We start from the raw sequence: 16,557 nt of genomic DNA, 5'->3' as shown, positions 1-16,557 counted from the left end.
TGCTTGTGGTACCTAAAGTCTCTAAGAGTAGTGTTGGAGGTAGAGCCTTCAATTACCAGGCCCCCCTCCTCTGGAACAATCTACCAGTCAAGGTCCGGGAGGCAGACACCCTCTCTTCTTTTAAGAGTAGACTTAAAACTTTCCTCTTTGATAAAGCTTATAGTTAGGGCTGGCTCAGGCTTGGACTAGCCCATAGTTATGCTGCTATAGGTTTAGACTGCCGGGGGGGTCTGACACACCAAGCTTCTCTCTCTCTCTCTCTCTCTGACTCTCTGACTCTCTCTCTCTCTCTCTCTCTTCCTCTCTCTCTGACTCTCTCTCTCTCTCTATCTGTCATATTAATGCAGCTCATTAACTCTGTATCTTCTGATCCCATTAACATTACTAACCACATATCTTCCCGGGAGTTCTTGTGCTCCCTTGTCTTGAAGGTTCCTGAGGATCGTTGCTGCAGACCACCTGCTGCTGTGGACCTGCTCGACTGCAACAACTACTAACATCAGCCTTCCCCATAGTATCATTATTGTTGCTGCTAATGCTAATAGTAGACCTGTTGACTTCAACTGTTACAATTACGATTACCTCAGCCTTTATCATTACTCTGCTTCTCTCGCTAATTTATTTATTTATTTATTTATTTATTTAGCCAATCTTCACCCTAGTCTACCACTATTATTGGCATTGTAACCATAAGTATGTGTCTGTTGTTGTTCATGTAACAAGGACATATGTTGTTGTGGTAACAAGAACATATGTTGTTGTTGCTCTCTTTGCCTGTCTCTATCCTGCATCTCCTTCTATCCCATTTTCGGCCCATCCAGTCGAGGCAGATGGCTGTTCAACATGAGTCTGGTTCTGCTCGAGGTTTCTGCCTGTTAAAAGGAAGTTTTTCCTTGCCAATGTGCCGAATTGCTAAGTGCTACTCATGGTGGATTGATGTTGGGCCTCTCTTTAAATAACTTAACAAAGAGTCGGTCTAGACCTGCTCTTTCTGTAAAGTGTCTCGAGATAACCCTGGTTATGATTTGGCGCTATACAGATAAAATTTGATTGATTGATTGATTGATCAGCCTGGCATCCAGCACTACTGTTAGGAATCTGGGAGTTCTATTTGATCAGGATATGTCCTTCATCTCCCACATAAAACAAATATCAAGGACAGCCTTCTTTCACCTTCACAACAAACATCAGACACATCTTGTCTCAACACGATGCAGAAAAACTAGTCCATGCATTCGTTACTTCCAGGCTGGATTATTGTAACTCGTTACTATCAGGCTGCCCTAATAAGTCACTAAAAACTCTTCAGCTGGTACAAAATGCTGCAGCATGTGTGCTGACAAGAACTAGGAAGAGAGATCACATCTCTCCTGTATAAGCCTCTCTGCACTGGCTTCCTGTAAAATATAGAATAGAATTTAAAATCCTTCTTCTTACTTACAAAGCTCTTAATGGTCAGGCACCATCATATCTTAAAGAGCTCATAGTGCCATATTACCCCTCTAGAACATTGCGCTCCCAGGATGCAGGCCTGCTTGTGGTACCTAAAGTGTCTAAGAGTAGTGTTGGAGGTAGAGCCTTCAATTACCAGGCCCCCCTCCTCTGGAACAATCTACCAGTCAAGGTCCGGGAGGCAGACACCCTCTCTTCTTTTAAGAGTAGACTTAAAACTGTCCTCTTTGATAAAGCTTATAGTTAGGGCTGGCTCAGGCTTGGACCAGACCATAGTTATGCTGCTATAGGTTTAGACTGTTTAGATAGTCCCCCCAGATGTGAGTGTGTCTGTGGAGGAAGTTCTGCTGGCTGTGGGAGAGCAGGTGGGACATGACAACCTGTGCTTTGCCTCCCGCATGAATAAAGGTGTGGTGGTGTTTATGAAGACGGAGCCACTGGTCTTTAAACTCATCGAGAGTGGCGTGGTGCTCCGTGATTTGTTTGTACAGGTGTCCCCGCTGTCAGTGCCCTCCACGCGGATCACCGTCTCCGGTGTTACGCCGTTCATACCGAACGAGCTGCTGGAGCACGAGCTCCGCAGGTTTGGAAAGTTCGCCAGCGGCTTTAAAACTGTGAGTTTGGGATGTAAAGATCCCAAACTGAAGCATGTACAGTCTCTGAGGAGACAGGTGTTTATGTTTTTGGACTCCCCCGCACACACTCTGGAGGTGTCAGCTCAGGGAGCATGAAGTGTTTTGAATGTGGAGATGTAGGACATAAACGCTTTGCATGTCCACACAAGCAGAAGCAGGCTGCTAACGCTGCTAACGCTGCTGATCCATTTGGCGACCTGTTTCGGGCTGCGCCCGTTGCTGACGCCACATCCGAATTGCGGAGGCTCGGGTGCCCGCTGCTGGGGCGGCGATGGGTGCAGAAGTGGGTTATGCTCCTCCTGTTGCTGTTATCTCTGAATCATTTAGTGTAAATGATGAGTCAATGAGAGATGCAGGTAAGTCAAGTGATGTGTCTGTAGCTGCTGTAAACCTGAGCAGCTCTCAGTCTGCAGCAGCTGAAGGTGAATCCCACCTTAATGATGAGGAGGCAGCTCCCGTCAGCACAGGAGGTGTTCAGACAGGGTGTAGTCAGGCTTCATGTGATGGAGAGGACATGGAGGAGGACTATGACTCTGATAACACTGAAACCTCTAACAGAGGCACAGACCTCTATACCTTAGGGGAAATAAATAGTTTCATGGATGAAACATTTAATAAAAAAGCTGTGAAGGTGAGTGATTACTTCAGTGACATGGAGAAATTTATTAAATCAGTCATCCCCCGAAGAAACAGGTAGGTTTTGACCTCCTGGAAGAAAAGAAAAGGTTCAGACTAAAGAAACACATCACTAATCTGAGAAAAGTAAAGAGTAAAACGGTCCGTAAATCTCGAAGATAAAATGATTATGCATCACAAGGTGTTTCTTCTTTACAGTTGTTTGCTTGTTTCTGTCTGTCTGCTCTTTCGGTCTCTTTTTTCTATGGGGAGCCTTAGAGTAGGATCTCTAAACATCAATGGTGGGAGAGACAGACATAAAAGAGCTCTGATATCTGAGGTCTGTGCTCAGAAGAGGATTGATGTGCTGTTCCTGCAGGAAACACACAGCGATCCATCTGATGAGACAGACTGGGCTTTATGGTGGGACGGTTCCTGTAAGCTCAGCCATGGCACTAACGTCAGTGCAGGTGTGGCTGTTTTATTCAAAGCCTCTGCTAATGTCAAGGTGCTATCCTGCAGTGAGGTGGTGCAGGGCCGCCTGCTGGTGGTCAGAGCAGAGATAGAGGACTCTGTGTTTGTTTTTGAAAATGTTTATGCCCCAAAAATTGGTTCACAGAGAGTAGCTTTCTACTCTCTGTTAAAAAACGAGCTGATGGCTTTTCATCAGGACCAAATTATCATCGGGGGGATTTTAACTGCACTTTAGACTTCACCACAGACAGGATAGGAGAGGAACCTCACCCACAATCATCCCAGTCTCTGAGCTCTGTCATCTCCCACTGCGATCTGTTAGACACCTTCAGAATCAAACACCCTCAATCCAGACAGTACACATGGGTCAGAGTCCATAACAACACAGTCCGTGCAGCCAGACTCGACCGGTTCTACATCTCTAAAACCCTCAGCCCCAAACTGGTTCAGTGCCACATCAAACCGGTCGGCTTCACGGATCAGCACTTTGTTAGCTTTGAGCTAGCTCTGTCTCCAGGTCAGAGGGTGAAGTCCTGCTGGCATTTTAATAACAAACTGCTTCGGGACAGTGCTTTCTGTCAGAGCTTTGAGGTGTTCTGGGAGCAGTGGCAGAAAAAGAAAGCTGACTTTGGTTCCTTGAAGCTGTGGTGGGAGGTTGGAAAGGCACAGATCCGTGTCTTCTGCCAGCAGTACACCTCTCACTCCTCTGCCCACTTGAAAGCAGCTGTCAGAGACCTGGAGTCTGACATTAAGAACATTGAGGAGGGCTTACAGCGCACCACCACCACTGGTTCACAGCTGCGGGAGAAGAAGACAGAGCTGAGTTCCTTCCTGAGGGAGAGAGTGAAGGGAGCCCTGGTCTGGTCTCGTTTCCTGCAGCTGAAGGACATGGACGCCCCGAGCTCCTTCTTCTTTAACCTGGAGAGGTCCGTGGCCCAGAGGAAGCTGATGTCCTGCCTGAAGCTTCCAGGGGGCAGGGTAACGACTGACCCAGCTGAGATGAGACCTCTTTGGAGCGGAGGACTGCAGCATTGAGTGCCGCGAGGAGCTCCTGGAGGGTCTTCCTCAGCTCAGCGCGGAGGAAGCAGCTGCTCTGGACACCGAGCTAACTCTGCAGGAGCTGACTGTAGCTGTGGGTCAGATGGCTTCAGGTCGAGCCCCTGGGATTGACGGGCTGTCTGCTGACCTGTGGGCTGTCAAGAGCTCTGTCCAACAGACTGAGAGACTTTTTGGGTAACATTGTTCACCTGGATCAGAGCTACTGTGTCCCGGACAGGACTATTATGGACAATGTTGGGATTGTGTCTTTGGATCAGGAGAAGGCGTTTGACCGGGTGGACCACTCTTATTTGTTTTCTGCACTCAGGGGTTTTGGTTTTGGTGATGGGTTTGTATCGTGGCTTGGCTTGTTGTACAGGGGTGCACAGTGTTTGGTGAAAATGGGGGCAGGGTTGAGCCGGCCAATCCCTGTACGGCGAGGGATCAGGCAGGGCTGCCCCATCTCTGGCCAGTTATATAGCTTAGCTATTGAGCCCTTGCTGTGCAGGTTGAGGGGTCGGCTCAGCAGGTTCTCTCTACCCGGGTCCTGTAGCGTTGAGCTTCCCCTTTCAGTCTCTGCTTATGCAGATGACATAAACATCTTCATCTGCGGCCGGGGGGATGTTCGGTGTCTGCAGGACACCCTGTCCCTGTATGAGAGGGCAACATCTGCACGGGTGAACTGGGCTAAGAGCGAGGCTTTGTTGTTGGATCAGTGGAGGGATCAGGCAGTGCCCAGTCTGCCTGGGGGTCTTGAGTGGGGGAGGGAGGGGCTGAAGGTGTTGGGGGTATTTTTGGGCACTGAAGGGTTTCAGAGACAGAACTGAGAGGGATTAAAGGAGAAAGTGTGTGCACGGTTGTCTAAATGGAAATGGTTGCTGCTGCAGTTGTCGTATGGGGGAAGAGTCCTGGTCGCCAATAACTTGGTCGCCTCGACTCTCTGGCACAGACTCATGGCTCTGACATCACCAGAAGGATTGATGGAGGACATACAGAGGACAATAGTGGACTTTTTCTGGTCTGGTAACCACTGGATCAGGGCAGCAGCTCTTTACCTGCCAGTGGATGAAGGTGGGCAGGGGCTCATCAGCATCAAGGCCAACCCTGCGGTCCAGCCTTAGGGGGGCGGACTGCACCAAACTTGGACACCTGATGAGGATGACATCTACCTCTGTGGACTTGTTTGGAGAGAAGACCAACATCACATCCACCAGACTGGTCCACAGGGTGGTGGAGGAGGTCTGTGCTGCACTTCCGCAACCAAATCATCACGAGCATCAGCAAATATTAGCCAGGCAGGGCAGGGCAGCTAGAGAGAGCTGGGATGAAGCACTTGTGCTGTGAGAGAACGCTGCACACAGGTTTTGTTTCTATGACAGCAATAAGTTGTGGGTCTGTTTTGATCTCCAAAAGCAATAAAGTTCTCCATGATCCGCAGGCCCTGCAGATGTTGACTCTAGTTTCCCTCCTGACGTCGGTCACTTCCTGTTTGGTCACACGGGCCTCGCTAGATAAAACTTATTTTGTTTTTATTCTTGTGTGTAGTTTGTGTTGGTGTTGTTGTGGGTGCTGTCGTTTGTTGGCGTCCATCTCCATTTCACAGCATGTGTTGTCTCGTGTTGCACACTGTGGACTGTAGTGGCGTAGAATGAGCTCTTGGCAGAGATACTTGCAAACGCGCAGATACATCACATCCTCTTGTTTCACAGATAAACCGTCCCAAGTGCTTTACATAAAAATCAGCCCACAGGGTGTTAGGGACAATGGAGGAAGTTGGGGAAGGTCTCAATTTATCAGTTCCTGTACTATCCCTTCACAAATTGGCAATAAAAAATTATATTTGATTGATGAATATATGTGAACTCTTGCATATAGCGCCTTTAAAGGAGGCCTGTGACTGAACCCCCCGCAGGCTATGAGGGTAATCTGTTGGAACCTGCCTCTGGTGCTGGACGCTCAATCAGCAGAGATTCACTGACCTGATCCAGAGATCTGCTCCCCTGCTCAGTGATCTGAAGCACAGAAAGTTATCTCATGTACTGACAATGTGCCCCCCCCCCCCCCGCTCCACAGCCCCCCTCCCCACTCAGTGTGACTTTGAGGGCGGAGTCTGTGGATTCATCCAGGACAAGACTGAGGACAAAGCTGATTGGCTGAGAGTCCGAGGACACACCCCTACCTCCTACACCGGCCCTCGAGGGGACCACACCACTGGGGTGGGTGAGTCATTCACTCATTCATTCATTGATACACACCCACACACGATGTACTCCTGTGTGTTTCACGATTACTCAGCATCATCACACATATATTATATTCATGTGTTCATATAATTCATGCTCAGATGTCTGAATGTTGGATGTTAACCCTCTGATTGTCCCAGTGTTGTGTTCTCTGTGTGTCGTATTCTCACATCTGCAGTAAGAACACTAATATATACTATAAACAGTGTGTTACATACTGGTCTGTACCATCACTTCCTGCAGGTCACTTCCTGTACATCGAGGCGTCTCTCATGCGTCCGGGTCACAAAGCCCGCCTGCTGACCTCTGACCTGCGGGGATCGTCGTCCCCTCAGTGTCTGATCTTCTTCTTCCACATGTACGGGTCTGGTACAGGCATACTGAGCGTGCTCCTGCGTGACGGTGGCAGAGAGCACGACATGCTCCTGTGGAGGCGGCGCGGTGAACAGGGTGTCGGCTGGATTAGGGCGAAGGTGGACTACCACTGTGATGTCAGACACCAGGTACACACACACCTGACCTGAGAGGAGGTTCACGTAGTGACAGAGAGAGAACAGCGTAAACATTCTCTAACAGTGAACATCTCCAGTGTGAGCCAGAGGGACCAGGTGTACCTGTGGTTCGGGTGTACCCGTGACCAGGTGTACACCTGGATCGGGTGTACCCGTGACCAGGTATACCCATGGCTCAGGTGTACCTGTGGCTCGGGTGTACCCTTGACCAGGTGTACCCGTGACCAGGTGTACCCATGGTTCAGGTGTACCTGTGGCTCGGGTGTACCCTTGACCAGGTGTACCTGTGGCTTGGGTGTACCCTTGACCAGGTGTATCTGTGGCTCGGGTGTACCCTTGACCAGGTGTACCTGTGGCTCGGGTGTACCCGTGACCAGGTGTACCCGTGGCTCGGGTGTACCCGTGGCTCGGGTGTACCCGTGACCAGGTGTACCTGTGACCCGGGTGTACCTGTGGCTCGGGTGTACTTGTGATTAGGTGTACCCGTGACCAGGTGTATGTGTGGCTCAGGTGTTGATCTATTAAAACTTTATTCAGAAGTTTAATAACTTGTCAAACTCACAAAATAAAGAGAAAATGCATCCGCTGTTTGGTTTGTTGCTTCCTGTCACATGACTGCAGTTATTTTTCTATCTTAAAATGGTCACATGGTTTATGTTACCTACAGATCGTATTTGAAGCCATCAGAGGGCCGACCCTTCGCAGTGACATCGCTTTAGACGACGTCAGCTTCAAGAGAGGACCGTGTACAGGTGAGATACCTGTTATTAAAGTTATCACTGTACACTGGAGACAAGTACAGACTCTGTAATGATTCACATATTTGTTCAGTGTTTTATTATCTGCATGCTTTAATGACTAGAGTTATAATATCAGTGTTGTGTTGCCGTCCTCTGCAGACCTCTCTGACGTCACTCCCTACTCTGGATCCTCTGAGTATTTCAATGAGATCGAGATCTGACCAGAACCAACCAACGAGACAATTTACACATTTGTAGAGCGATTTTAACGTGTCACTGAGCTGCTGTTTTTATCTATCAATGTTTGTCTGACCTCAGAGGGAGAGACTCTGTTCACATGCTCATTAGGGTCCTGATTCCTCTCTATGTAATTACTTTAGACTACAGTCACAGCTCAGTAACTCATACAGTTTTTATAACATGCTCAGATTAATGTTTACAAAGAGACATGTAAATATCATGTATAAAGACTGCTCTGTTTGTTCACTCAGAGCTCAGAAACAGTTCAAACATGAAGCAGACAATAATAAAGATTATTTGGTCAGACCCACACTGATCTTCATCATCATCTGAACCCTGACTGTCTGTACGTGACCACTTATATTGTTTTGTTACATAAATTTATATTAAAACATATTGTTGTTTGTTTAACTAACAGAACAAACACTGTAAAACAATGTAAAAAATGACAATGTAACAAGAAACACACAATCAGACATGTAAACAGAGTGAAGACATAAGGAGATACAACATCACTCCATGTGGAGTTACACTCAGGAAGAGACACTTTCAGTTCTGACCTCTTAAAAGATTATCATCGATCGCTGCTGCTGTGTGAAAGAAAACAGAGGATCCCTTTTAAAATGTAAACAGAGTGAGACGTTATCAGAAAGATGCAGGTGAGAGTTTCACCTGTCACAGGCAGACTCTAATATGAAACACTTCACAGGGTTTGATTTCAGAGACATGAAGGTGAAGCAGCTTGAAGTGAACTGACTCAGAAACTAATTAGTTCTGTTTTATTTCACACTTTTTAAAGACTCAAAGGAAACAGAGCGATCGATCAGGCTGATTGTGAAGGTGAATAATGATTACGCACACACACACACACACGCACACAAAATGCCTCTTCATCACGACCCTGAAGCTCTGCCGTTGAGAGACCCCAAAGAGCCACTAGAGGGCAGTGTAACACCACAGACACACTGACCATATTGAGGCTGCATCATGTGAAAGTTTATCATATTAGTGTTTCTGTGTAAAAAGACACACATTCTTCAAGCACACTAATCCCAGTCAGTCAGCTCATTTCTTTATTATTATTATCTCTAAAGTCAGACAGCTCATATCTTTATTATTATTATCTCTAAAGTCAGACAGCTCATATCTTTATTATCGTTATTATTTTTAAAGTCAGACAGCTCATATCTTTATTATCGTTATTATTTTTAAAGTCAGACAGCTCATATCTTTATTATCGTTATTATTTTTAAAGTCAGACAGCTCATATCTTTATTATCGTTATTATTTTTTATTATCATTATCATTATCATTATCATTATCATTATTGTTATTGTTATACTCATTGTTATTATTTCTAAAGTCAGCCAGTTCATATCAGTCCTCAGGTTAGGGTTAGGGTTAACCCTAACCTTGTGGCGTCCAACTTTAAACCATCAACACTCTGAGGCGTCCATCTTTAAACCATCAACACTCTGAGACGTCTATCTTTAAACCATCAACACTGAGACGTCTATCTTTATACCATCAACACTCTGAGACGTCCATCTTTAAACCATCAACTATTATTGTCATATTAAAGTGTTTAAGATTGGAGAATCTTCAGCTGATCTCAGATCAGTGAGTCAGTGTTTCTGTGATTCACATTAAATCTGTTTGAACTGATTTTGAATCTAAACTCTTTAATTCAATTATATACAATTCAAAAAGCTTTATTGGCATGAGTATAATTGTTACAATATTGAGGCGTCCATCTTTAAACCATCAACACTCTGAGGCGTCCATCTTTAAACCATCAACACTCTGAGACGTCTATCTTTAAACTATCAACACTCTGAGACGTCCATCTTTAAACCATCAACACTCTGAGGCCACCATCTTTAAACCATCAACACTCTGAGACGTCTATCTTTAAATCATCAACACTCTGAGGCGTCCATCTTTAAACCATCAACACTCTGAGGCGTCCATCTTTAAACCATCAACACTCTGAGGCGTCCATCTTTAAACCATCAAACTGTGGACAGAAGGGAAATAGAGCTCCTGATTTTGGGTTATAAACCATCAGCAGTGAAACGATGCTCCATGTACTGTGTTATTATCAAGTGTTAAAGAGAGTGTAGTCTGTGGTGATGTTAGTGTCAGGCCTGTGAGCACAGTGATGTTCTCCTCGGGGCCTCTAGGTAGAGCTGTTTTCCTGCACACATTATAATCCTTATATTATACTGTATATTGTGTTTTATACTTGTTATATATTTACTGAAAACATTTTACTGTAATTATAACTCCACGAACAACAGCACTTTTCTAAAGCAGAGTCACAAAGTAAAAGAATAAAAGAGAGCAGAACGATGGAAATAATAAAGAGTCAGTCAGCAGCAGGAACCAGCTGAGTATTAAATATGGAAACAAAGAATCAAGTAAAAAGACTAAAAGAAAAATTAAAGCAAAGACTAAAGTCTCAGATTGATGAATGACAGCTGGAACAAAGGTGAGCTTTATACATGTTAATATTATATTTCATGTGTGTAGTCCACTTTATTGATTGTTAAGGATCCTCACATGAAAACACTGTGGTTTTAATATTGTCATATTAAAGTGTTTAAGATTGGAGAATCTTCAGCTGATCTCAGATCAGTGAGTCAGTGTTTCTGTGAATCACATTAAATCTGTTTGAACTGATTTTGAATCTAAACTCTTTAATTCAATTATATACAATTCAAAAAGCTTTATTGGCATGAGTATAATTGTTACAATATTGCCAAAGCCAAAAAATATATACAATTTATTTCATTTATTAATTTATCCTTCACTGGTTTATAAATGAATCTAATCTAATAAGTGTGTGTGTGTGTGTGTGTGTGTGTGTGTGTGTGTGTGTGTGTGTGTGCGTGTGTGTGTTAGCAGAAGGCGGGCTGATCTCTGCCTGCAGATATCATTCTCTCTACATTTAACACTTGTTGCAGTGTATGTGTGTGTGTGTGTGTGTGTGTGTGTGTGTGTGTGTGTGTGTGTGTGTGTGTGTGTGTGTGTGTGTGTGCGCGTGCGCGCGCGCGCGCTTGCAGGGCTGTGAGGACTGTGAGGACTCAGTGATCGGGTTATATCAGTGAGGCTGGTCAGAGGGAGAGCAGCATGGTGGATCACAGCGTCGCGACCAAGTCTGCTTTGGTGAGATGATTCAACTTCAGATCAACACGAGCCTTTAATACGGATTACATTATATTATATTATATATATGACTTTATTCCCTGTGTTGTGGATGAGATGTCCGCCCAGCTCTGTGAGGGTCTCACACAGTTTGATTAAAGTTTAGTATCAGTGTTTGTTGATGTCACATATACAATAACTGTGTGTGTGCGTGTGTGTGTGTGTGTGTGTGTGTGTTTAACCGCTCCTGTTCCTCGTCTTTCTCCCGCAGATAGCCTCTTTCTCCTCCTCTGCTGCCTCTCACGGCTCGTTCCCCGGCGCGCAGAGCCAGCAGCCCGGCGGCGGCATGAAGTTGGAAGCGGTGATGGAGAACCTGCAGCGACAGCAGGCGGCGCGGCTCGCCCTGGAGGAGAAGCTCCGACAGGCGGAGAAGGAGAAGGAGCTCCGGTCCATGGTGGAGTCTCAGCTCCAGCAGCAGGCGCTGGCCTTCAGGCACTACCAGGCAGCCATGAGAGGCGCTCTGCCCGCCGGAGGGTGCGCCTTCTCCCCCGGACTGTCGCTGCCGCTCACAGAGGTCCGCGGAGCCGCCGAGGAGCGGAGCGGCGGAGCGGACAGCGGGGAGCGGGAGGAGGAGGGAGAGGAGCTGGTCGAGCAGGAGGTCCTGGATGAAGAGGAGGATGAGGAGGAGGACGTGGAGCTGAGCCACTTCCAGCCCCGGCAGCCCGCCCTACCGGGAACCCCGCTGCACCTCCAGACCCGAGTCCCGGCCGCTTTTCCCCCGGCCCACCGTGCAGAGTCCCCGCCCCTCCAGAACCAGAACCAGCAGCACGAGTGGACCTACGAGGAACAGTTCAAACAGGTAGGACCCAGCGACCCGCACAGACCCGCACAAACAGACCTGCAGCTTTAAATCTCTGATCTGCACGAGCTCCGTCATTCACCCCAACATACACTTTAGTATTTAATTATAGTTATAATAGTAACATAAAGTTTAGTGTTTAATTATAGTTATCATAATTATCATAGTTATAATAGTTATTATAGTTATAATAGTAACATAAAGATAGCGTTTAATTATAGTTATAATAGGAACATAAAGTTTAGTGTTTAATTATAGTTATCATAGTAACATAAAGTTTAGTGTTTAATTATAGTTATAATAGTTATAGTAGTAACATAAAGTTAAGTGTTTGATTATAGTTATCATAGTTATAATAGTAACATTAAGTTTAGTGTTTAATTATAGTTATAATAGTTATAATAGTAACATAAAGTTTAGTGATTAATTATAGTTATCATAGTTATCATAGTTATAATAGTAACATAAAGTTTAGTGTTTAATTATAGTTATCATAGTTATCATAGTTATAGTAGTAACATAAAGTTAAGTGTTTGATTATAGTTATCATAGTTATCATAGTAACATAAAGTTTAGTGTTTAATTATAGTTATAATAGTTATAATAGTAACATAAAGTTTAGTGTTTAATTATAGTTATAATAGTAACATAAAGTTTAGTGTTTAATTATAGTTATCATAGTTATAATAGTAACATAAAGTTTAGTGTTTAATTATAGTTATAATAGTTATAATAGTAACATAAAGTTTAGTGTTTAATTATAGTTATAATAGTAACATAAAGTTTAGTGTTTAATTATAGTTATCATAGTTATAATAGTAACATAAAGTTTAGTGTTTAATTATAGTTATAATAGTTCTTATTGTATTCAAAGGTAACACTTTATAAAGAGTGACAAGAATAAACTGAGAATGAATGAAGGAGGTTTGCTCTGCATTTCGATCTTAATTAACTCAGCAGTCAGTGAATAGATTAACATTTAATTACGTCATGTGATTCATTCACAGTTAATTATTAATCATTTCATACAATAACTGAGATGAATTAAATTTCAGTGACATTAAACTGTTAAGTTATGTTAAATGATCAGCCTCTGACAGCAGAACAGTTTTTTATAGAAACACGAAGCTTTGAGTTAATCAGAGATTTAAATAATATTTAAATAAATATAAAGTTCAGCTGTATTTATATCAGTTAATGTATAAAATAACTGTTAATGAACCTTTATAAACTCATTATTAACTGTGATCTAATAACATAAAATCACCTGATTAAAAATAAATCCTTCATTAATTAAATCATTAAAATACTCAAGTAAAGTGTTAACATCACATTTAATACCACACTGTATCCTGTGTGTGTGTGTGTGTGTGTGTGTGTGTGTGTGTGTGTGCGTGCGTGTGTTATCAAACTGTATTTATGTATGATCAGACACCATAATGACTCCATGGTTTTATAATGACAGTCATGTGTTCACATTGATGCTGTCACTGTGAATGTGTGAGGCCGGTCTGAGCGGTCAGCCGTCTGCGTTTGAATCTTAATAGCATCATTGATTCAATCAGTAAACATCCATTAATATACACATTTTATCTTTAAAGATCATTAAAACAAACAAGTCGCTTGGCAGCCAGCTGAGTGTCTGTAATAACTGATAAAGCACATTCATGTGTTCATCACTTATAACTGCTTTGTTAATAAGTATATAACTATTGATGTATTCAGTCAGGTAACATTAATCAGCTCGTTAAAAGAAGTTTCTGCCATAGATAAATAAAGGTGTAATAAATAGATGTGGTTCAGGACGATGTGATGAATCCAACTAAAGTTTTGTTTATTATTTTAACCCTTTAAATAAAAGCTTGTCATCATTAATATCTGCTGCGTTCATGTTTAAGTAACGTGAACGTTATGTTTGTGTCGGCTGTTCATGACAGTCATCTGATACACAGCTGTGTGTGTGTGTGTGTGATGCTCCATGTAATGTTTAATTAATCACAGTATTTACGGCCTGTTAACATGATGTACATTAGAGAAACATTAAGTTGCACTTTACAGCAGCTTCATGGAGGAGAGACAGTTTACCTGAAGGAGAGTGACACCTGCAGACATGACAGTTCACTTTCTGTAAAATATTTTTATTTTGATGCAGACCAGCTTCCTGTGTGTGTGTCTGTGTGTGTGTGTGTGGCTGTGATAGTCTCGGGGACAATAAAAGCTACCACTACTAAAATACTTCTGGCTGCTCTGCAGACTGAGCGGAGGTGCCACACTGAGCGCGCTCAGACTGAAAAACAAACTGAGGCCCTACATGCATCTTTAAAGACAGGAACAAGGTGAAAACGAGATAAGAACAAGATGAAAACGAGGTGAGAACAGGATAACAACGAGATGTGAGCAAGATGAAAACAAGATAAGAACAAGATGAAAACGAGGTGAGAACAAGATAAAAACGAGATGAGAACAAGATTAAAACGAGATGAGAACAAGATGAAAACGATATAAGAACAAGATGAAAACGAGGTGAGAACAAGATAAAAATGAGAGAGAGCAAGATGAAATTGAGATAAGAACAAGATGAAAACGAGGTGAGAACAAGATAAAAATGAGATGAGAACAAGATGAAAACGAGATGAAAACAAGATGAGAACAAGATGAAAACGAGGTGAGAACAAGATAAAAATGTGATGAGAACAAGATGAAAACGAGATGAAAACAAGATGAGAACAAGATGAAAACGAGGTGAAACAAGATAAAAAGAAGATCTTTAACAAGGAAACAGTCAAACATCATCAAAGAGATGAATGACTGACAGCTGGAGTTTATTTTAGATTTAATGAGCAGCAGAATGTAAAGAAATGAGACTGTAAAACAGTAAAGAATGTCCTCACACACACACACGCACACGCACACACACACACACACACACACACACACACACACACACACACACACACACACACACACGCACGCACACACAGGTGTTGCATAATTTTGGCAGCTGTTCAGGTTTTCTAGCCTGGCTCTCATCCAAAAACACAGGGATCTCCCTGTCTCACAGTGTGTGTGTGTGTGTGTGTGTGTGTGTGTGTGTGTGTGTGTTGCTGGGAGTTGGCTTGCTGCCAAACTATTAGACACAGAAACAGTATCACGTGCTGACACACACTCTGCCATGCTTACTCTCTTACATACACACACACACACACACGCACACACACACACACACACACACACACACACACACACACACACACACACACACACACACACACACACACTCGTCTGTAATAAGAAGTGACAACAGATCACATTTTATCCCTATTTACAGATTTTACATTTAAATGAATTAAATATATTTATTATAAAATAATATCAGAACTTTCTTCATAAAAATGTAGAATCTGTAGCAAAAGACAGGATTTTACAACAGGAAGTGTTCTGGTTTCAGTTGTCTGAGTAGTATTGACCAATCACGTATTAGCAGGCTTTGGTGTATGCAGAGAGCAAAAGAGAGGAACACAATCCCCAATAACACCATCCGGCTCCATCGGCTTCATCTGATGATGATTCATCTTCTTATTAACTGCTATAGACAGACATTAGCATGCTAACTGCTAACAATTTGTTAGATGTCGTCTCTCAACTCCAACTCCATCCTCACGCTGAAGTTTCTAGTCAGACTGTAAACAATGCAGGAAAAGTTAGTGTTGGCAGGAAGTGATACACCTGAAGCCTGAAAAGGCGGCCATCACTCTCAGAGGACATATCGACGTCAGCAGTTAGACAGTTCAGAGATTGCATTCTGTCTCAGCCTGTCTGTCTGATGGTCTCACGCTCAGCCAAACTTGTCAGAGTAGAGAATGGCTGTGTGATGATTTCAGACTGGTTGGAGATGCAGACTCTGAAGTCACTGTACAGACAGAAATTTAGAATTAATGGAGCTGTGAGTTTAAGTCCCCTGAAAGAACAACACTGAAAAAAATAATATTGTTTGGATTTTTCCGTTGTCCATAAGTTCATTTAAAGTTCTTGTAAGCACTGCTGTGTGGTGATATGTGAAAGTCAGAATCAGTGTTTCCCGATTCTAACAGGAAACAATTGCTGTGTTCGAAATGCCATACTATACTAGCTGTACGTACTGATTTGGCCAAAATGTAGTATGTAGTATGCAAACAAAAGCAAAATGTACAGTACGCCAAAAATACCCGGATGTCGTTCTGATTCAGAGAAAATCTCCAATTATTCATAAGAGCAGAAGGGGGCGCAATAGCTAAAGAAGCAGCTTTTTGCTATTAGTGGGCTTTTCCAAAACCGGAAACTGACACCTGGCGTTGCATACTGCAAAATAAATTTGAACAGCTTTGTACTACATACCGAACGCAGTATGCAGTATGCAGTATGTAGTATGTAGTATGTAGTATATATATCCGATTTCGAACAGAGCATTTGATTCTAAAGGAAAACAATGACTGTAACAGGAAACACTGATCAGGGTTTCCTATAACATCTTCAGGCTGATAAAAACAAAGTTGGTCAAATGTTCAGTTCGAAGACTCATTACTTCCCCCGCACATACAGACCTGAATTACAGAATCACATCTT

At 43.2% G+C, this 16,557-nt stretch overlaps 2 protein-coding genes across 2 annotated transcripts in view; both read left to right on the top strand.

Moving 5' to 3' along the window:
* The window catches only part of mamdc2a (MAM domain containing 2a), a 35,525-nt gene extending 27,235 nt beyond the window's left edge, over positions 1 to 8,290 (top strand). Inside the window, exons 11-14 of the mRNA XM_069683169.1 lie at positions 6,288 to 6,434; positions 6,701 to 6,960; positions 7,637 to 7,721; positions 7,869 to 8,290. Of these exons, the coding sequence (XP_069539270.1) occupies positions 6,288 to 6,434; positions 6,701 to 6,960; positions 7,637 to 7,721; positions 7,869 to 7,930 (554 nt within the window). The 3' untranslated portion in view covers positions 7,931 to 8,290. The remainder of the gene's footprint in view (positions 1 to 6,287; positions 6,435 to 6,700; positions 6,961 to 7,636; positions 7,722 to 7,868) is intronic.
* A 2,784-nt stretch (positions 8,291 to 11,074) lies between these two features.
* arid3c (AT rich interactive domain 3C (BRIGHT-like)) overlaps positions 11,075 to 16,557 on the top strand; it is a 62,869-nt gene continuing 57,386 nt past the window's right edge. Inside the window, exons 1-2 of the mRNA XM_069683527.1 lie at positions 11,075 to 11,117; positions 11,368 to 11,955. Coding sequence (XP_069539628.1) covers positions 11,082 to 11,117; positions 11,368 to 11,955 — 624 coding nt within the window. The 5' untranslated portion in view covers positions 11,075 to 11,081. The remainder of the gene's footprint in view (positions 11,118 to 11,367; positions 11,956 to 16,557) is intronic.

The sequence above is a fragment of the Semicossyphus pulcher genome, unplaced genomic scaffold, assembly GCF_022749685.1.
Source record: "Semicossyphus pulcher isolate SPU_LCO1_2020_fin unplaced genomic scaffold, fSemPul1.0.p SCAF_6, whole genome shotgun sequence".
Lineage (NCBI taxonomy): Eukaryota > Metazoa > Chordata > Actinopteri > Labriformes > Labridae > Semicossyphus > Semicossyphus pulcher.
This window is presented reverse-complemented; position numbering and strand designations above follow the sequence as displayed.